General features: G+C 43.3%; 1 protein-coding gene across 11 annotated transcripts in view; it reads left to right on the top strand.

The window, feature by feature from the left end:
- The window catches only part of DTNB (dystrobrevin beta), a 361,761-nt gene that overhangs the window by 5,518 nt on the left and 333,758 nt on the right, over window positions 1-22,485 (top strand). For 9 of the 11 annotated variants that reach the window (XR_003999428.1, XR_003999427.1, XM_030555069.1 and 6 more), the window contains exons 2-3: window positions 2,996-3,103; window positions 19,630-19,697. Coding sequence is in view for 9 of the 11 variants with exons in the window: in XM_030555069.1 (XP_030410929.1) it covers window positions 3,036-3,103; window positions 19,630-19,697 (136 nt within the window). In the remaining 2 variants the exon portion in view is untranslated. Of the gene's footprint in view, window positions 1-2,995; window positions 3,104-7,563; window positions 7,575-19,629; window positions 19,698-22,485 lie in introns of those variants that run through there. The other 2 variants (XM_030555068.1, XM_030555067.1) reach the window with 2 other exon arrangements.

Below are 22,485 nucleotides of genomic sequence, written 5' to 3'. Positions count from 1 at the left end.
TGCCTATTAACAATACACTTGGATGGGAAGAACAACAGTCTGGTAGAAACAACTAAGCAGAGCTCCAGTGGACCAACCATGTTAAGTCACCGAAGACATTAATGATATAGGAAAGGTTCACATGCTGGATTCAACTACAAATATTTAACAGTATTGCATGATTTATATGTGTACACTATCTTCTACTTTTCGTTTTGTTGTTCAGAAAACTTACAGGCACACAGTTTGAGCTATTAGGAAGACTGTTCCCCTTATTACTTATTTAGCAAAACAACCTTTTTTCTGCCAATTGCTTCAAACAGACAAAACATTGAGCTGCGCCTGCAAGGCAACTGACTTGTTTCATAAGAGTAAGATGGTCCTATGTTTTCATCCCAAATTTCTGTCTAAAGTGGTGTTTAATTTCCATCTGAACTAACATCTAAACTTGACTGTTTCCCCAAAGTGACAGTCTTGTCTCATCAAAGAATTTAAAGCATACTAGTGTCGATAGTTGCTGAGGGAAATGACCTGGGAATCAGAATGGTTGAAGATGAAAGGGATAAAGAGAAGTCAGTAAGAAGTGGGGAGGGTAAGGGAATATAGTGTTAGTTTGTGGGGTGGAGATAGTGAATGAGATATTCATAGACTTCAAGGTCAGAAGGGATCATCATGATCATCTAGTCTGACCTGCACATTGCAGGTCACAGAACTTTACCCACCCACTTCTGTAATAGACCCCTAACCTCTGGCTGAACTGTTGAAGTCCTCAAATCATGGTTGAAAGACTTCAAGTTAAAGATAATCCATCTTTTACACTAGTTTAAACCTGATATTGAGGGAGATAAGGAAAGGAAGGGGAGAAAAGAGAAGTGAGTGAATCTTTTTGTGGATCTTGTTCAATTTCTCATTGTAGGTAAGTAGATTAGGCGGAATTTGAAGGGTGACAAACATCTATGATTGCACATGTGGGATTTTAATAAGGGAGATTTTTTTTTTCCATAAATTAAATATAGTAATTGAGTCGGTGTTGTTCTTGATTTTTCTCCAGGGTGCAGGAGTGGAAGAAAGGTATGGAAGGTGTGACTTATACTTAAATGCTTGAATAGTTTGATACTTAGTAGCTGGAGGACTAAGTATGCTCACTGAAGTGAAAAAATAATTGCACCATCATGCTCCCTCCTTGCAATTTGAAGGGGAAAAGTACTTAAAACTTAGGCCGTTACCTACAGCTGATGAGCTCCAAGAAGAGCGAAACCTTTTAAAATAGGTCCTGTAGTATTGGCCTAAGGAGGTTGGCTGTGAGTTGCTTGCCTTTATTCTTGTGCTTTTATAAAGCCAGGAACCAAAGTAGCACAGAAACAATCTAGAATGAGCAGTGACTGAAGTTGAAACCAAGTTGGGGGCTTTAATATTCTTTCAGGGCTTTGATATGGGAATGCATAGCTATAGATCAGTAAAATATTACTCCTGGGGGAATTCTGTGCCAAATAATTAAAAATTCTGTGCACAATGTATTAAAATTCTGCATAGTTATAATTACACCAGTTTAAATTATTTTGGTAATTTATTTCAAAATACCTGTCAGCAAGTATGGCTGTAACAATACAGACAACAGAACAGATTCAGGAAGTGATTTTTGATAAATAAGATTCCTTAGTAGGGATATTAATAAAGAACTTTGAGTAATAATTCCTTTAAACTACAATACAGAAGTGTTTCCTGCACCCCTCAGAAGCAGTGCAAAGACTTGGGGGAGTCACAGGTAACAGAGGAGCTGAGGGAGAGGGAAATTGCTGGGAAGGAGCATGAGAATGAACCTGGAGGGTTGCTGGTGCGGATGAGAGGTATGGAACAGATTATTATTATTATTTTTTTTTTAAGAGGATTGTTAGGGAGCCGGGGAGCCTCTCCCATGCAGACCCTGGCTGATCTCTGTCCCCTCTCATTCAGTCAGGCATATCTGCCCCATCCCCATGTGTCCCTGCACCAAAATTCAGTCACCCTCCTCTCCAATAGCCCTTCTGAACTGCAGCCTGTGACGCCCCAGCACCCCTGTATGCCCTGTTCTGTCCCCCCTGCCCCATCCCAGGCATCCTCACCTGAGCCAATGGGCAGGGCACAATGAAGAAAGCAGCTTCTCCCCCTCCCCTTCCATGGTTGGCTTCTCCAGCCCGGAGCTGGCTGCCCCATCTTCTGGTGCCACAGCAGCCCTAGTGGGTGAAAGGCATAATTGTAGCACCTCCTGAGCAGAAGGTATTTTCTACAGGGGAAAAAAAATATCTTCGGGGACATGAATTCTGTGCATGTGCAGTGGTGCAGAATTCTCACGGGTAAAATATGTAATGCCATTTTTTAAGATTCACTGTACATGTGTTCTTATCATTTTGAAGGGAAAGACTGAAAAATGCTGAATTAAAAAAATGCTTCAGGATTTTGTAATTTGTAAATCCAAATCATAGGTAAAATTAATAGATACATTTTAGTGCTACAAGTGAGAGGCCATTCTTCAAAAGACATCTAGGTGTGTGGATTTCTTTTCATAGATATTTGCTCTTCCGTATAGTGAAGGTGGTACCTCTCCAAACTTTCTAAATCTGTTGGTTTAAACAATAGGCATCTTGAACCAACAACACTCTTGTTGCTTGAAGTCAGAGTTTTTCAGGCTACAACTAGTAATAAACTTCTCTGGGTTGCTGTTAAGGCTGCCTAGTGTCTCAATTGACACCACTTCAACTTTTCTCGTTGTATGGTGTCCTTAGGCTGGAGCTTTCACCCCAGTGAGTTGTTGGTTTGCTGTTGTTCAGCAGTACCAACAACTCCCCGTTTGGACACACTAGGGGCTTCACACCTTGAAGTGTTGTTTGTTCTTGCCTGGAGATTCAGGGCTTTTCTGGTGCTTGGCGAAACTTGCGTTGCCCAATGCATTAGGATTTTGGTTTTCATAGCTCCCATTGCACTGAGACACCTGCACAATTGACTTCTGTGTCTGTTCTATTTTTGTCTTTTCTTTCAGGTACCAAAGTCAGTAGGTGTGAACAAAGAGGGTAGATCAAATGCCTACAGCAGTTTTCTTAGTACTTATGGAAAGCATCCGTATGAGACAACCTCTGTGGATCCTGAGGTATTAGTAATTTCAACTGATACACAGGTGCCTGCATCACATCTGAGTGATGGGGTGAGCTGAGCTGGACTGGACTGCTGGCAGTCCAGGTACAAACGGCATAGACAGCTGCAGCGGCACAGGAGCCAGCAAACAGAGCTGTAAACGGGAGTTTCAGTGCGAGTTCTGTTGGAGGAGAAGGTTTTTGTATTTTGTGTATTGTGTATTGTAGTTATATGTGTGGAGGCTGGTAGGGGCAGTGTGCTGGGAGAGAAGCTGAGCCCTGACTAGGGGTCGGGGCTTCTCTGCTTAGGTGTCCTATAAAGGTAGCCAGCCAGTCAGGCAGCGGCATAGACAGCTGCAGCGGCACAGGAGCCAGCAAACAGAGCTGTAAACGGGAGTTGCAGTGCGAGTTCTGTTGGAGGAGAAGGTTTTTGTATTTTGTGTATTGTGTATTGTAGTTATATGTGTGGAGGCTGGTAGGGGCAGTGTGCTGGGAGAGAAGCTGAGCCCTGATTAGGGGTCAGGGCTTCTCTGCTTAGGGGTCCTATAAAGGTAGCCAGCCAGTCAGGCAGCGGCATAGACAGCTGCAGCGGCACAGGAGCCAGCAAACAGCTGTAAACGGGAGTTTCACTGGGAGTTCTGTTGGAGGAGTTTGCGAGGGAGACTAAGAGAGCTAGGCAGAGGAATAGACAGGCCAGTGAAGGGAGCGGGTGGTGTTCTGCCAGTGTTCTGGTGCCCATTGGTGGTTTGCTTTGCTTTGTGTTTCCTGGACTAATAGGTTTTAGGTGGGAAGGCTGTGACCAAAACAAGGGCAGCAGTGGAAGACACAATGAGGATAATTGTGGAAGCTGCGGCATGTACATGATCCTGGAGGGGGTACCTGAGAAGAGTTTCATTTGCATGAAGTGCTGCCTGATAGAGCTGATGGAAGAAAAGATCTGAGGATTAGAGATGCAGGTGGAAACTCTGGTTGAGTTCAGAAGGGAGTTCGAGCAGATGATGGAGCAGAGACATGAGGAGGCTGAAGGGAAAAGCTCAGACTTGCAGATGGAAGCAGGACCAAAGAATTTTGAGGGGAGACTGCTGGGTCAGGAAAGTGGATGGTGTAAGCATGTGACAAAGAGAACCAGGCAGAGGAAAAAGACTGGCCAGTGAAGGAGAAATAGAGCTCAGGAACAGGTTTGCAGAGTTGGAAAATGAAGAAGGGGCACAGCAGGTGGTCGCTGAAGGTGAGAGGGCAAGGAAGAAGAGAAAAGCAGCTAGTCCTATAGGAAGAGGGGGAGAGTCAAAGGAGACACCACCACCAAATATGAGCCCCAGGAGGATAGGGGATGGGTTGCGAAGGACTGCAAGGGACAATAGAAATCAGAGGACTTGCAGCCAGACAGAAGAGAGGATAGACCAGAGAATCGCACCATCACCAGGAAAAGGGAGGTCTACAAGATTGGGGACTCTCTACTGAGAAGAATAGACAGGCCTGTAACTAGAGCTGATCCGGAGAACAGAAGTGTGTGCTGTCGACCGGGTGCTAAGATACAGGATGTGGACCTGAGGCTGAAAAGGATCCTAATGGGAGCGGGAAAGAATCCACTGATTGTCCTTCATGTGGCAACAAATGATATGGCTAAATTCTCTCTGGAACGTATCAAGGGAGACTATGCCAGGCTTGGGAAGACGCTTAATGAAATTGAGATTCAGGTGATCTTCAGTGGGATTCTGCCTGTTCCTAGAGAAGGGCAACAAAGGTGTGACAAGATTATGGTGATCAACAGATGGCTCAGACAGTGGTGCTATAAGGAGGGCTTTGGGATGTATGGCCACTGGGAAGCATTCATGGACAGAGGACTGTTCTCTCAGGATGGACTTCACCTGAGTAAGGATGGAAATAGACTTCTAGGATGGAGGCTGTCGCAACTGATTAAGAGAGCTTTAAATTAGGAATTTGGGGGAGATGGTTGGGAGATGTTCAGGTAATCTCCACGCCGGAATTGAACATTGAGAGGGAAAAAAACAAAGTAAGAAAGGATACAGCTGTGGGCAGGAGAATGGACCTAAGGAGGAAGGGTAGTGTAGATACCAGTCTAATAAGTGATACTGGTGGTAGACTGTCTGTGCCTAATCGGGTAGAGAATGACAGTGAAGCCAAACGGCAAAAATTAAGATGTTTGTACACTAATGCAAGGAGCCTAGGTAAGAAAATGGAGGAACTAGAGCTATTGGTGCAAGAAGTGGAACCAGATATTATAGGGATAACAGAAACGTGGTGGAATAGTAGTCATGCATGACCTGAGTACAGACATTGAAGGGTATGTGGTATTTAGGAAAGACAAAATAAAGGCAAAGGTGGTGGAGTAGCATTGTATATCAGTGATGAGGTAGACTGTAAAGAAATAAGAAGTGACGGAATGGATAAGACAGAGTCTGTCTGGGCAAAAATCACATTGGGAAAGAAAGCTACTAGAGCCTCCCCTGAGATAGTGCTTGGGGTGTGCTACAGACCGCTGGGATCTGATTTGGATATGGATAGAGACCTCTTTAATGTTGTTAATGAAGTAAACATTAATGGGAATTGTGTGATCATGGGAGACTTTAACTTCCCAGATATAAACTGGAGGGCAAGTGCTAGTAATAATAGGGCTCAGATTTTTCTGGATGTGATAGCTGACGGATTCTTTCACCAGGTAGTTGAAGAACCAACAAGAGGGGATGCCATTTTAGATTTGGTTTTGGTGAGTAGTGAGGACCTCATAGAAGAAATGGTTGTAGGGGACAACCTTGGTTTGAGTGATCATGAGCTAATTCAGTTCAAACTAGATGGAAGGATAAATAAAAATAGAACTGGGAGTAGCGTTTTTTATTTCAAAAGGGCTAACTTTTAAAGAATTAAGGAAATTAGGGAAGTGGATTGGACTGAAGAATTTGTGGATTTAAAGGTGGAGGAGGCCTGGAATTACTTCAAGTGAAAGTTGCAGAAACTATCAGAAGCCTGCATCCCATGAAAGGGGAAAAAGTTCATAAGCAGGAGTTGTAGACCAAACTGGACGAGCAAGCATCTCAGAGAAGTGATTAAGAAAAAGCAGAAAGCCTACAAGGAGTGGAAGATGGGAGAGATTAGCAAGGAAAGCTACCTTATTGAGGTCAGAACATGTAGGGATGAAGGGAGAAAGGCCAAAAGCCAAGTAGAGTTGGACCTTGCAAAGGGGATTAAAACCACAGTAAAAGGTTCTATAGCCCTATAAATAAGAAGAAAACAAAGAAAGAGGAAGTGGGACCACTAAACACTGAGGATGGAGTGGAGGTTAAGGATAATCTAAGCATGGCCCAGTATCTAAACAAATACTTTGCCTCAGTCTTTAATGAGGAGTTTAGAGATAGTGGTAGGATAACAAATGGGAATGAGGATATAGAGGTAGATATTACCACATCGGAGGTAGAAGCCAAACTCGAACAGCTTAATGGGACAAAATCGGAGGGCCCAGATAATCTTCATCCAAGAATATTAAAGGAACTGGCACATGAAATTGCAAGGCTGTTAGCAAGAATTTTTAATGAATCAGTAAACTCAGAGGTTTTACTATACGACTGGAGAATTACTAACATGGTTGCTATTTTTAAGAAAGGGAAAGAAAGTGATCCGAGTAACTATAGGCCTGTTAGTTTGACATCTGTAGTATGCAAAGTCTTGGAAAAAATTTTGAAGGAAAAAGTAGTTAAAGACATTGAGGTCAATGGTAATTGGGACAAAATACAACATGGTTTTATAAAAGGTAGATCATGCCAAACCATCCTGATCTCCTTCTTTGGGAAGGTAACAGATTTTTTAGACAAAGGAAATGCAGTGGACCTAATTTACCTCGATTTCAGTAAGACATTTGATACAGTTCCACATGGGGAATTATTAAATTGGAAAAGATGGGGATCAATATGAAAATTTAAAGATGGATAAGGAACTGGTTAAAGGGGAGACTACAACGGGTCATACTGAAAGGTGAACTGTCAGACTGCAAGAAGGTTACTAGTGGAGTTCCTCAGGGACTGGTTTTGGGACCAATCTTATTTAATCTTTTTATTACTGACCTTGGCACAAAAAGTGGAAATGTGTTAATAAAGTTCGCAGATGACACAAAGCTGGGAGGTATTGGCTAACACAGAGAAGGACCAGGATGTCATACAGGAAGATCTGGATGACCTTGTAAACTGGAGTAATAGTAATAGGATGAAATTTAATAGTGAAAAGTGCAAGGTCATGCATTTAGAGATTAATAACAAGAATTTTGGTTATAAGCTGAGGACGCATCAGTTGGAAGTAACAGAGGAGGAGAAGGACCTCGGAGTATTGGTTGATCACAGGATGACTGAACCGCCAATGTGATATGGCCATTAAAAGAGCTAATGTGGTCTTGGGATGCATCAGGCGAGGTATTTCCAGTAAACATAAGGAAGTGTTAGTACCGTTATACAAGGCACTGGTGAGACCTCACCTGGAATAGTGTGTGCAGTTCTGGTCTCCCATGTTTAAGAAGGATGCATTCAAACTGGAACAGGTACAGAGAAGGGCTACTAGGATGATCTGAGGAATGGAAAACCTGTCTTACGAAAGGAGACTCCAAGAGCTTGGCTTGTTTAGTCTAACAAAAGAAGGCTGAGAGACGATATGATTTCTCTTTACAAATATATCAGAAGGATAAATATCAGGGAGGGAGAGGAATTATTCAAGCTTAGTACCAACGTGGACACAAGAACAAATGGATATAAACTGGACACTAGGAAGTTTAGACTTGAAATTAGACGAAGGTTTCTAACCATTAGAGGAGTGAAGTTCTGGAACAGCCTTCCAACGGGGGCAAAAGACGTATCTGGCTTCAAGACTAAGCTTGATAAGTTTATGGAGGGGATGGTATGATGGGATAGCCTGATTTTGGCAATTAATTTGGTAACTGATCTTTGATTATCAGCAGATAAGTACGCCCAGTGGTCTGTGATGGGATGTTAGATGGGGTGGGATCTGAGTTACTACAGAGAATTCTTTCCTGGGTGCTGGGTGGTGAGCCTTGCCAACATGCTCAGGGTTTAACATTGCCATATTTGGGGTTGGGAAGGAATTTTCCTCCAGGGCAGATTGGCAGAGACCCTGGAGGTTTTTCGCCTTCCTCTGCAGCATGGGGCACGGGTCACTTGCTGGAGGATTCTCTGCACCTTGAGGTCTTTAAACCACGATTTGAGGACTTCAGTAACTCGAGCATAGGTTAGGAGTTTTTTACAGGAGTGGGTTGATGAGATTCTGTGACCTGCATTGTGCAGGAGGTTAGACTAGATGATCATAATGGTCCCTTCTGACCTTAAAGTCTATGAGTCTTAGTCAAATTCCTCCACTCCAAATTGTAGATTCATGCACCTGAGGATGAAATGTACATACAGGGAGGACATAACAGTTTTCATGTACATAAAAGGTTGTTACAAGGAGGAGGATGAAAATGTGTTCTCGTTAACCTCTGAGCACAGGATGAGATGCAATGGGCTTAAATTGCAGCAAGGCTGGTTTAGGGTGGACATTAGGAAAAATTTCCTGACTGTCAGAGTAGTTAAGCAAGGAATAAATTGTCTAGAGAAGTTGTGGAATCTCAGTCATTGGTGATTTTTTAAGAATATTTTAAACAAATACTTGTCAGGGATGGTCTAGATAATACTTAGTTCTGCCATGAGTTCAGGGGACTGGACTAGAAGACCTCTCAAGGTCTCTTCCAGTCCTGCGATTCTATAATCTACTGAAGAAAACATTCCAAGGGTGGAACCGTATTGACTTCCACATGGGTCATCAGCAGCCTTTGAACCTTTTAGATCTGCAGCACAGACTTTTACCAATTAACCTTATGGAGTAACTGATACCAATAGTAGATTGTCATCTGGACTAGCCACGAGACGGGAATATCATATACCTTGCTAATACATTTTATAGATATTTGCTGTCTGCAAATGCATGCTGATGCTCAGAATCTTGAATTCAATCCGTATACTGAGAGGAATGAATTCTAGTAGTCATAGATGCTTCTGCCTCTGTGTCCCCATCTCCTCCCTTCCAGCCTGTCCCAGTGTAGTTTTGTGTTCTCTCCTCCACACAGGGTGCATGTGATTTAAATCAAATTGATTTAAGTCATGATTAAAATCACTAGTCAGGAAGACTCGATTTAATCATGAATTTCTACATAAAAGTGCATTCTTGTTGGTTCTTATAACCTTAATACATATTCTTCACAACTCAGAGATGTAGGTTTCATTTTTAGAAGGTACACACGATACATTTTTCAAGTTAATTATTTTGAAAACTTTTCAGATTAGTTTTACAGCTATATCAGAAAATGAATGATTGTTTGATTATTTCATTTACCAAAGGTAACTGAAGCAGATATTTATGAAATCATTGGGAGGGGAACTATCTCCAATTCAACAGGTTAATCGTTAATATTTGGAGGATTTTCTTGTCATGCTGTATTAGGAGGAAAACCTCACCAGACAGACATTTAAATTTTTATTTAACTAAAACATTATGTATTCTGGATTTTTTTCTTCAACAGCAGAAATATAATATTTTAACCAAACAAGTATATGAATTGTTGACTTTAAACATTCAAGTTTTTTAAAATCAGGTTTGTTTTTGTTAAAAATTTTTTTAAATAAAAGTTAAATATTTTTTAAAAAATTAAATCTACTATGTTAGCCAGGTCAACATGGAAAAACTTAAAATACTGGCTTCTGCAGCTAACGCAGTCATCTTCACCTTCATTTTACTGTTGTTCATAATCTGGAAAAGAAAAACAAGCTTTCCTGCTTTTTCAGGTCCCGAACAGTTTCTCAATTTGGAATTAGTTAGTCCAAAGGAAGAAAATATTCTTTCTACACGGGCAGAAGAAGCTACAGCTGTTAAAAGTGAGATTATCACTTCAACAGTCTCTGAATCTAAGGGTATGTCTACACTACGAAATTAGGTCGAATTTATAGACGTTGTTTTTTAGAAATTGTTTTTATACAGTCGATTGTGTGTGTCCCCACACAAAATGCTCTAAGTGCATTAAGTCGGCGCACTGCGTCCACAGTACCGAGGCGAGTGTCGACTTCCGGAGCGCTTCACTGTGAGTAGCTGTGGATAGCTATCCCACAGTTCCCGCAGTCTCCGCTGCCCATTGGAATTCTGCGTTGAGATCTCAGTGCCTGACGGGGCAAAAATAGTGTTGCGGGTGGTTCTGGGTACATGTCGTCTGGCCCTCCTCTCTTTTTCTGTCTCCCTCCGTGAAAGCAACGGCAGACAATCATTTCATGCCTTTTTTACCTGAGCAGACGCCATAACACGGCAATCTTGGATCCCGCTCAGCTCACCATCACTGTACGGCTCCTGGGTGCTGGCAGACGTGGGACTGCATTGCTACACAGCAGCACCTCATTGCCTTTTGGCAACAGCTGGTGCATTATGATTGGTAGCCATCGTCGTACTCCTGCGTGCTCTTTTAGCCGACCTCAGTGAGGTCAGTCAGGGGCGCCTGGGCAGTCATGGGAGTGACTCAGACAGGTCATTCCCATCTTCGGCCGAGCACCCAGGAGATGACGATGGCTAGCAGTCATACTGCACCATGAGCAGCCAGGAGATGATGATGACTAGCAATCGTAATGCAGCATCTTCTGCCGAGCATCCGGGAGATGATGATGGCTAGCAGTCGTACTGCACCGTCTGCATCCAGCCTAAGATGTAAAAGATAGATAGAGGGGATCAAAACAAGAAATTGACCTGATTTTGTTTTGTGAAATCAACGGCCTGCTTAACCCAGGGTTTTGAGTTCAATCCTTGAGGGGTCCATTCTATGTGACAGTTGTTTGTGTTTCTCCTAGATGCAAAGCCACCCGTTTGTTGAATTTAATTCCCTGTAACCCATGTCGTCAGTCGTCCCTCCCTCTGTCAGACCAACAGCAGACAATTGTTTTGCGCCTTTTTTCAGCACAGACGCCATAGCACTGGGATCATGGAGCCTGCTCAGATCACTGTGGCAATTATGAGCACTGTAAACACCACCTGCATTATCCTGGAGTATATGCAGAGCCAGAAGCAGCAAAAGCAAAACTAGGCGAGGAGGTGACGGCAGTGCAGTGATGAGGACATCGACATGGACATAGACTTCTCATGAAGTACGGACGGGGCAACGTGCCCCGGTAATGTGCACATCATGCTGAAGAGCTCTGCATGGTCACCTCTCCTGATCAGCTCACCACCCTGGCCAAACAGGAAATGAAATTCAAAAATTCATGGGCTTTTCCTGTCTACCTGACCAGTCAAGTATCAGAGGGGTAGCCATGTTAGTCTGGATCTGTAAAAGCAACAAAGAGTCCTGTGGCACCTTATAGACTAACAGATGTATTGGAGCATGAGCTTTCGTGGGTAAATACCCACTTCGTTGGATGCATGCATGTATTCACCCACAAAAGGTCATGCTCCAATACGTCTGTTAGTCTATAAGGTGCCACAGGAATCTTTGCTGCTTTTACCTGGCCAGTGCATCTGAGTTGAGAGCACTGTCCAGAGCAGTCACAATGGAGCACTCTGGGATAGCTCCCGGAGGCCAATACCATCAAATTGCATCCACCCTACCCCAAATTCGACGTGGCAAGGCCAATTTCAGTGCTAATCCCCTCATCGGAGGTAGAGTAAAGAAATCGATTTGAAGAGCCCATTAAGTTGGAAAAAAAGGCTTTGGCTTGTGGATGGTCCAGGGTTAAATCGAGGTAACGCTGCTAAATTCGACCTAAAATTGTAGTATAGCCCAGCCCTGAGTGCTTAAGTGACTTCCAGCAGTTCACTGGTGTGACTCTTTAAAACATCATCAGCACACACATTTCTTGAGTGGTTCTTATTCCCAAACGGGATCTCACGGCCTGCTGCCATTATAGGTTTTCCCTTCTAGTGAGAGAATTGTATAGTAGATCTCAAATCAATGAAGGCTACACTCCGAAAGACCTCAAGACTTCTGGAATGTACTGCAGTTTCACATTTGTTTCTACTGCCTATCCATCCCTTCTCGCATTTATCTCCAGACTTCTTCTTCTTGTCCAGATCTATCCGCCCCCAACAATCTTCTATTCATTGAACTTATTGAAACTTTGCACTTTTATATAGAGGTAAGGGATTGACTCGGTTTACACAGATTTGCAGAGGGACAATAGAGTTGAAGTCTGTTGTTTTTCACCTATATATTTATTTAAAAACATTTTTGCTGTTAACAAGCATGTTATCTCTGGCGACACAAATCCATAGTTTGAGAACTGCAAAACTAAGCATCTCTGATGGTGTCTTCTAGACTGCGGACTGAGTCCCAGTGAGTAGATAGAAAGATTAACCTAAATAATCTATACAGAAACCCCTGGAACCACATAAGATTGGGTCCCTAATCCATGAACTTTTGGAACTCATTTCCAAAACTGTTCTGAAACATTGCATTAATATATTGTCTCATCCTAGAGAATTAGAATGTATAACCCCTATTCCATGTTGAAATATCTTTGAGCTATAATATATCTTTATCTTTAGGTAGAGTTTTTCTTCAAAAAGCATTTTATCAAAAAATCTGATTTAAATTAAAAAAAAGTCATTGATTTTTATCCACCCTGCCTCCACCCCATGCCCATTCCTCATCCCAGTTCCGATCTTCTCTATCTTGGCTTCCAGTCCTCGTTCCTGCCCTGGGCTCCTCATCCAATTTCTCTCAGTATGCTCCTCCTCCCTCCCACTGCCACATCCTAATCTCTTTTCTCTCCAGGATCGTTGTCCCAGTCTACTCATTCCACCCTTTCCCAGGCCCAGCTCTTGTCTCCTCTGCATTCCAAATGAGCTGCTTCCTCCTCCATGCTGCCTGGGTGAACTAAGCCTCTAAACAAAATGACTTGTAAGACTCTTTTTTTAATATGGTGTGATAAATGAAGGGGGGGAGCTTACTTTTATGAACACCCAGCCAGCCAGCAGCTATAAAATCCCTCTGAGTAGCTGTTCTCTAATTGCTCTACTTGTAAAGGGTTAAAAAGTCTCACTGCTATGCATAGCAGTGGGGAAGTGAGTGAACACCTGGCCAAAAGAGCCAATTGGAAGGCTAGAATTTTTTAAAATGGAAAAACAACTTCCCTTTTGTCTCTCTGAGGTTGTTCTCTGGCAGAAAAGAGACAGTGCAGTTATGCTGTAAGCAACTTGGGGCCAGGCATGAAAAATCCTCAGTATTATACCTAGAAACTACTCATTTGAATCCCAGGTATGTAAGTGGATCAGGAAATGTCTGGGAAGATGCAATTAGATTTATCTCTTTTTATTTCTTTATGGCTTGTGAACTCCTCTGTGCTAACCCAAGTGCTTTTGTTTTGCTTGCAACCTCTAAGCTGGATCTCAAGAAAGCTATTCTTGATGCTTAATCCTTGTAGTTGTTTGTTTTTTTAATCTAGCAAACGTCTAAATTCCAGGATGTATTTTCTTTTTTTAATAAAATTTACCCTTTTTAAGAACAGAATTGAATTTTTGTGTCTTAAGAGGTTTGTGCACGTTGTTTAATTAGCTGGTGGCAACAGCTAATTTTCTTTGTTTTTCTTAACTCTTCCCTGGAGGGGTGGTGAAAGGGCTTGAGGGTACCCGCAGGAAGGAATTCCCAACTGCACGTTCCTGGTCTCTCAAAGGGGTTACGCACTTGGGTGGTGGCAGCTTCTACCAATCCAAGGTCAGAGAGAAGCTGTAACCTTGGGAGTTTAATACCAGCCTGAAGTAGTCAGTATTATTTTTTAGAATCCTTGCGGGCCACCCACCTTCTGCACTCGAAATGCCAGAGTGGGGAATCAGCCTTGACAGGGTGGCAGAGCAGTGGGATCACTTTTGAACCAGAGGCACAGACCTCAGGATTTTAAAAGGACACATTTTTCCTTTTGGCAGCCTGCAAAGCCAAGGAGTTTTTTTTTTTCTTCTTTCATTTATTTGCTGCCTAAAGGAGAACAGACACACAAAGGGTTCAGCTTGCAAAGCCAGGGAGTCCAACAAGCAGTTTATTTTTTTTGCCTAGCTTTGTGGCAATGAAATAGCTAGGCTAGAGTAGGGCAACCCTGTGTATGAGGTTGTGGTCGGGCACTGAAACCCTAGAGCAACCAGGCTTCCCAAAGTGGCACACCATGGAGAAGGCAGACCCAGATCAAGCCCAGACATCCAGCTGTATGACAGAAATGCAGGGAGGGGATGAGGGACCAGAGATTTCCCTGAAGGAAATGGTCAGCCCACCCCAACCCAAGATCCAGGTGCCAAGATGGAGGGAAGCCCTTAATCCAGATGGAGTTCTAACTGCAGAAGACAGGAATTTCTTCCTACAGATGAAGTGCTTGGAAGTGGAGGCGAAGCACTTGGAGGAGGAGACAGAGCTGAAGCGCCTAGAGCTGGAAAGAGCTAAGCTGGGTCAGCCAGGTAGCCCTAACTGTCCTCCTCTACGTACTGCTCCCCATTCCAAGAAATTCCCCACATACAAGATAGGTGGTGATACAGAGGCCTTCTTAGAAAATTTTGAAAAGGCATGCCCTGGGTACAACATTCCTCCAGACCAGTATATGGTGGAGCTGAGGCCACAACTCAGTGGACCCTTAGCAGAGGTGGCAGCTGAAATGTCTAAAGAGCACATGAACAAGTACAAACTTTTTAAACAAAAGACCAGAATTAGGATGGGGCTAACGCTCGAGCATGCCCGTCGGCAGTTCAGAGCCCTAAAGTGGAAACCAGATGTGGCATTTTCCTGACGCCTACCACATTGTAAAAAAAATTGGGATGCCTGGATATCAGGAGCAAGTGTTAAATCTCTGGAAGATCTGTCTCTCCTAATACAAATGGAGCAGTTCTCAGAGGGTGTTCCTGAGGAAATAGAAAGGCACATCCTAAATGGGAAGCCCAAAACGGTAATTGAGATGAGGGAGATTGGAGCCAAATGGGTGGAGGTGGCAGAGAAGAAGAAAGCGAGTAGCAGTTGATGGGTATACCAGAAGGGGCAACCTGAGATGACACCCTACCATCAGAATCAGTCCAAGGCCGCTTCTCACAAGGAGGAGCCCTCTACCCAGCCAGGGAGACCCCAGATGCCTGCTCATCCCACCACCCTACTCTCCATCCACCCACCTCACCCCAGCCCACAGTCAGCTGGCGATGCTTTAAATGTAATGAGCTCAGGCATGTGAAGGCCAACTGCCCCAAGAGCACCAACTGACTCATCACCCCAGGATCCCACTGAGAGCCTTCAGGCCCAGATGTCTCACAAATACCCCCAGAGTGAAGGGAAACTGTATGTGGCCAGGAGGAAGATTACAGGGTGGAAAGACACTGGAGCACAGGTGTCAGCTATCCACCAATCCCTGATGGACCCTAAATTCATCAATCTAGAGGCCTAAGTGACAGTGCAACCCTTTAATGCCAACTCCTTTAACTTGCCTATAGCCAAGTTGCCTGTCCAATACAAGGGCTGGTCAGTAATATGGACTTGTGCAGTCTATGACCATTATCCCATTCCCATGCTGCTGGGAGAAGACTTAGCCAACCATGTGAGGCTAACAAAAAGGGAGGGGATGGTCACCCGCAGCCAGGCTAAACAGGCCCCCACACATAACTCCATTTCTGAGCCTCCTACAAGGACCCAGTCTCGGTTCCCTGATACCACAGGCCCAGGGCCTGAGCCAGAGGTGGGAGAACCAGACCAGAGTCTATGGCAGCGGTTGTAGATCCAGTTCCTGGGACCCAGCTAGAACCAGCCCAAGGATCAGAACTGGCGGAGCAGTGTTTGCAACCCCACCAGAGTTAGGGGAGCCAGCACCAAAGGGCGCCACAGAGCCTACACCTGCAGCAGCAGCTCAACTGGTGCAAGAGGCTCAACAGGAGCCTGAAATACAACTGGATAGCCCCCATTCTCTTGCTGGATTTCTGCCTGCATTTCTTTTTACTGCTGCAGCTCATTCCTTTGTTGATGTTTTGTTTTTGTCAGAGGGTGTTTTTGGCTTTAAATGTAAAGAATGTTAAGTGTATCTCCCCTCTCTTGCAAAGTTCGATTGCAAAATTCCCCTGTTAGCTGCTCCTGTTTGCTAGCACCTCTGTTTGCTTCAATCTGATGAAATTCAGTAAAGCCAAGTACAAAGTACTACACTCAAAGTGGAAAATTCAAACGCACAGCCAAAAAATGGGGAATAACTGGCTAGGCAATACTCTTGAAAAAGATCTGGATATTATAGTGGATCACTAATTGAGTGAGGGTCAATAATGTGATGCAGTTGCACAAAAATGATAATATTCTGGCATGTATTAACAGAAGTGTTGTATATAAGACAGGAGAGGTAATTTTCCTGCTCTCCCTGGCACAGATGAGGTCTCTGTTGGAGTGTTGTCTCCAATTCGCTTTTAAGAAAAATGTAGAGAGAGTCCAGAGAAGAGCAACAACAATTATGCAGTATGTTGCTGCTGTTTCTGAAAGACTATTGAACTTGTCATCAGAAAACTGGACAATTTACATGCACAACTTGATGGTTCTGAGTTAAAAGATTTCTTAAATATGTATATAAATGTAGAAATTAAAGAAATATGGGCAATGTACTTTGTGTGTGTATGGTTTGTATTGTCAATGGGTAATTAAATTGGTTCGGGATCCTTCAAGATGCAGTGTCATATAATGCAAGATCCTTTCCAGAAAATAAATATTAACAGGTAGTGGAAGAAGCTGCCAAGGGAAACTGTAGAAAGTCTATCACTGAATGAGTTTAGTGCCAAGACTATATATGTATTCATTTTTTATTATGCATTATAGATGTAATGAAATCAGTCCTGCCATGTTGCATCACAGTGAACTAGATCTCTAACTTAAGAAGTTCCTTTCAATCAAAATGATTCTAATATCATGGAGTAATTTAATCTGCTATTTTCACTTAATAACACTAAAGCCCTGAAGCGTCTTCAATACATTTATATTTAAGTAGTTGATGAATATTGTGTTAACATTTACCTGTATGAAATCTTTGTTTTTATATCAACATCAAGCTGAGTCACTTACACTTGCTCTTCTTTAGGGTTAATTCAAATCTGGTATCAGTCACTAAGGAGAATATAATAATGTTATCATGGTTAGTAAGAGATGTTAAATGAATTCATAGATTTTTAAATTCAGACGGGACCATTGTGATCATCTAGTCAGACCAACTGTGTAGAACAGGCCATAGAACGTCCCAAAAATAATTCCTAAAGCATATCGTTTAGAAAACATCCAATCTTGATTTCACCAAGTTGGAAAAGTGTGTTTTTTTTATTTAAATATGGATGTAAATTGGTGCTTTCTTGCTTGCTTTGGAATTTTGGGAAATCTGAATTAGCAGACGCAAAATCTCAATATAGATACTTTCAATAATATTACTTGATACAATGTATCTTTAGTTTTCCAATTTAGATCACTTTTGCCATTCTGAATAGGCTAATAATTTTAATATGGCACTCAAAAGCTTGAAAGGCATTTCAAAAACATAAGATAACTCTCTGTTCCAAAGAATACTAGATTAAAAATATGTATTTTCTAGGGCTGTCGATTAATCACGGTTAGCTCAAAAAAATTAATCACGATTAATCGCAGTTTTAATTGCACTTTTAAACAATAGAATATCAATTGAAATTTATTAAACATTTTGAATGTTTTTCTACATTTTCATATACTATTCTGTGTTGTAACTGAAATCAAAGTATATATTTTTCATTATAAATATTTGCACTGTAAAAATGATAAATAGTATTTTTCAATTCACCTCATACAAGAACCGTAGTACAGTCTTTATTGTGAAATTGCAACTTACAAATGTAGGGGTGTTTTTGTTTTATAGCTGCACTCAAAAACAAAACAATGTAAAACTTCAGCACCTACCAATCCACTCAGTCCTACTTCTTCTTCAGACAATTGCTAAGACAAACAAGTTTGTTTACATTTACAGGAGAATGCTTCCCTTTTCCTATTTACAGTGTCACCAGAAAGAAAGAACAGGCAAGGTATATACATACCAGATCTGCTAAACATTTGTATGCCCCTTCATGCTTTGGCCACCATTCCACAGGACATACTTCCATGCTGATGACGATCATTAAAAAAAAATAATGCATTAATTACATTTGTGACTGAACTCCTTGAGGGAGAATTGTATGTCCCTTGCTCTATTTTACCTGCATTCTGCCATATATTTCATGTTATAGCAGTCTCAGATGATGACCCAGCGCAGGTTGTTCATTTTAAGAATACTTTCACTGCTGATGTGAAAAATCGCAAAGATTGGTATCAATGTGAGATTTCTAAAGATAGCTCCAACACTTGACCCAAGGTTTAAGAATCTGAAGTCCGTTCCAAAATCTGAGAGAGATGAGGTGTGGGGCATGCTTTCAAAAGTCTTAAAAGAGCAATACTCCAATATGGAAACTACAGAACCCGAACCACCGAAAAAAAATCAACCTTCTGCTCATGGCATCTGACTCAGATAATGAAAATAAACATGCGTCAGTCCGCACTGCTTTGGATTGTTATCAAGCAGAACCTGTCATGAGCATGCACTTGTGTCCCCTGGAATCGTGGTTGAAGTATGAAGAAACATATGAATTTTTAGTGCATTTGGCACATAAATATCTTGCAACGCCAGCTTCAACAGTGCCGTGAGAACGCCTGTCCTCACTTTCAGGTGACATTCTAAACAGGAAGCTGGCAGCATTATCTCCTGCAAATGTAAACAAACTTGTCTGTCTGAACGATTGGCTGAACAAGAAGTAGAACCGAGTAGACTTGTAGGCTCTGAAGTTTTACAGTGTGTTGGTTTTGAGTGCAATTATATAACACAAACATCCCTACATTTGTAAGTTGCACTTTCATGATAAAGAGATTGCACTACAGTACTTGTATGAGGTAAGTTAAAAATACAATTTCTTTTGTTTATCATTTTTACAGTGCAAATACTTGTAATAAAAAATAAATACACCTCAACCCTGATATAATGCGACCCAATATAACACTAATTTGGATATAATGCAGTAAAGCAGCGCTTGGGAGTGGGGCCGGGGCTGCACGCTCCAACGGATCAAAGCAAGTTCAGTATAATGCAGTTTCACCTATAATGCGGTAAGTTTTTTTGGCTCCCGAGGACAGCGTTATATCGGGATAGAGGTGTATAAAGTGAGCACTGTACACTTTGTATATTGTGTTGTAATTGAAATCAATACATTTGAAAATGTAGAAAACATCCAAAATATTTAAATAAATTATATTCTATTGTTTAATAGTGTGATTAATCACGATTAATTTTTGTAATTGCTTGACAGTAGTATTTTCTTTTTTGCTGATTTTGCCTGCTACTTTATATTCACCTGTTTGACTAGATTTGACAAGAATAGATCAAAATCAAAATCTTTCACTTGATGAAGAAAATAAACTTTGCAGTATGTTGGTTTTGTACTAGGAGAATTGGTAACATTAACACTGTTTTAACTTTTTTGTCTGTAGAATGATTGAGGAGAGTGGGAAGAGGAGAAGGACAATGACAGAGAAGAGACAGCTATTCATGGAAATGAGTAAGTTGCAGATAAATCATCTGTATTTGTAACAGGGTGGCTTGTTGCTGGAGTGTGTGAGGCTGGCCAACCCTGATTACTGAAGAAGCATGCCTATGTTGGATAAAGTAATTTCCTAGAAAGGGCAGAAGATGGCTGCGGTGAAAAGGGAAGATTAGGCACCTGCAGGAAGTAAGAGAGGCTTCTGCAAGGGAGATCCTAATATGCAGGGGTTTTGAAAGTTGCCAAGGTGGGGCTGCCAGAAGGATGTCAAACTGGGACAGAGGAAGAGTTCCATGTGGACCATGAGGATTGCTTGAACCACTTGTGTTATTAAACCAGCCCTGTGCGGGGATCCAGTTAGCCACATGAAATGCTGCATGGAGTTCTTAAGAGACCTGCAAGAGTGGGGTTAACTGAGGTGGGGTACCTACAAAATATTTGGCCACAAGGATGTACTTAGTAAATAGTAACTCCGCTACAGAGTTTTGAAAGAAACTACAGCAATATAAGCATACCTTTTTTCACTCCAAAGAAAGAGTGGATTTATGGAACACTATAAATTTATAATTTCAGTACTTGCAACCTTAGTGTTAGCAGTTTCTAAGGGAAACACTCAAGTCAGGAAACTCAGCCAGAGTTAAAGTTCTTACGTATTCCTAGTTCTTCCTCCTTTTTCCAGTTTTTATGGTATTCTTTAATTTACATGATCACATACTATTTTCTTTGAGTGCTTGCTCATGTCCATTTCATATTAGGTGTGTGTGTGCTTGCCACATGCACTGGTGCTCGAAGTTTTTCCCTCAACAGTATCCATAGGGGACTGGCTCTGCTGCCCCCTGGAGCGGTACATATGTGCCATGGTATAAGTGGTGCTGCCGGCTTCTCCCACCCTCAGTTCCTTCTTGCCACCAGTGACGGTGCTGGAACATATGCTGCTTCGGCTAGTGTCTAATTCTCTGTTCTATGAACTCTGTAGAACTTGTAGTATAGTAGTAGGTAGTTGTTGTTACAGTTAGTTACCCTTAGTAGTAGTTCTTGAAGTTCTTGTAGTCCCAAATGGGACTCAGCCGGGGAACTGGGCATGCCCCAGGCTTTAAGCCCTGCAATCGCTGCAAACGGCCTAAGCCTGTCAGTGATTGACATACCAGCTGCCTGAGGTGCTTAGGTGAGTAGCACATAAGCGACAAGTGTAGTATCTGCAAGTCCTTCAAACCTAGGATGAAGGAGGAGTACGATATCCATCTTAAAGTGCTCCTAATGGAGTCACCACTCACTCTGGTACCGGAACAGCAATCCAACTCTGCACCAAGCACCATGGCCTCCATGTGCAGTGCTCCGCAGGCGCCATCCACAAGCTGGCACCGGTCTCCCTCCACAGCTCTGATCAAGAAGCCGAGAAGGACTGAGGGGAAGATCTCCTACTTCCTGCAAGGGAAAGGAGAGGGCTGAGGGCGAGCCAAGACCTGGGCTGGGCAGCTCAACGCCTCCTTCAGGAAGTCGGGTCCCAGCTCAAGTCGAGCAGTGCAGCCTATCCCATACTTCACATGTGACTCCAGATAGAGGTGTAGGCCCTGGCCGACTTCAGGTGCCATTCATGCCCGAAGCCTTTCAAACAGCTCAGGAGATCCTAACACTCCTGGTGCCACCCACACTGGTTCCAGTGGTACCCCGGTCTCAGGGAAAACCTATGCTGGGACCTATGCATGTGTCCCTGACTCAGCGGCACCGTTCCTCATTGAGAGGGACGTCCTGCCATTGACCGACCACCTGAAGCCATCACCCCTCAGGACTAGAGAGGCATGCTCAGCGGAGTCCTCTTCAGTCCCTGCACCGGGGGTACAAGTTGAGGGACTCTAGGCATTCCTTGCTGGTGGATTGGCACAAACCCTCTGAGGCACATGTCACCTGGTAAGAACTCCAGGACCAGTCCCAACCATCTCCAATGGCTCGGGCCCAATTGGAGATCAGAGACCGCTGATCGCCGGGCTGTCATTGCCCGTCTCCAAGAAGGAGATCCTTCTACTCAGGAAGATCCAACAACCAGCCCCGTAGTAGCTCCCGGTCCCGTTTTACGTCCCAGTACTGGCTGAGTAGCGTGAGTTGTGGATCGCTGGGTGTCCTCCGCAGATCTACCAAACACCATCAGTCCCTGAGACTCCGACCAAGACATCCATCTTGCTCGGATAAGTCAGCTTCTTGACACAGCAGCCGGCACCGGTCAGACAAGAGCTACCTCTCCGCCCAATCCTGGTCGCCTGGTACTTATAGCTCCGGCACGGAGTGAGGTTCCCTGACTGTGGGACAAATCCCAGTACCTGTGGTGCTGCCTACATCATCAGCACCGAATCCTCTCCTGTGGCCCCAAGCACAGTGACTGGCGCCATGGTACCCATGGAACCCTTGGGGTTCACCCAACCTTCCCAGGCTCCTCGATTGGTGTCAGGAGCCTCGGAGGCCAGCGGCCTCGGTATCACATTCCCGTCCAGTGCTCGAGGCTTCCAGGGTTAAGACCCCACAGGTGCAGGAGGACCCAGGGGAGCAAGCTGCTGGACCACCAATGGATGTGGAGATTCCTGCGGCATTGGCATCATCCTCAGCCTCATTTGGTGATGACATCACAGGGCTCCCTCACCCAGACATGCGTTTCTCTGAAACATTGAGGAAGAGGATGCAGATGTCTCTGCAGAGACCACTGCGGAAACATAGACGGGCTCCTGCCAGGTCACTACCCCTGATGCCAACCCGCTCTGGGTGAGCACCTATGATCTGGGCAGCACCGAATCCCGAGCGAAGGAGACTGAGTCAA

The sequence above is a fragment of the Gopherus evgoodei genome, chromosome 3 (genome assembly GCF_007399415.2).
Source record: "Gopherus evgoodei ecotype Sinaloan lineage chromosome 3, rGopEvg1_v1.p, whole genome shotgun sequence".
NCBI classification, from domain to species: domain Eukaryota; kingdom Metazoa; phylum Chordata; order Testudines; family Testudinidae; genus Gopherus; species Gopherus evgoodei.
This window is presented reverse-complemented; position numbering and strand designations above follow the sequence as displayed.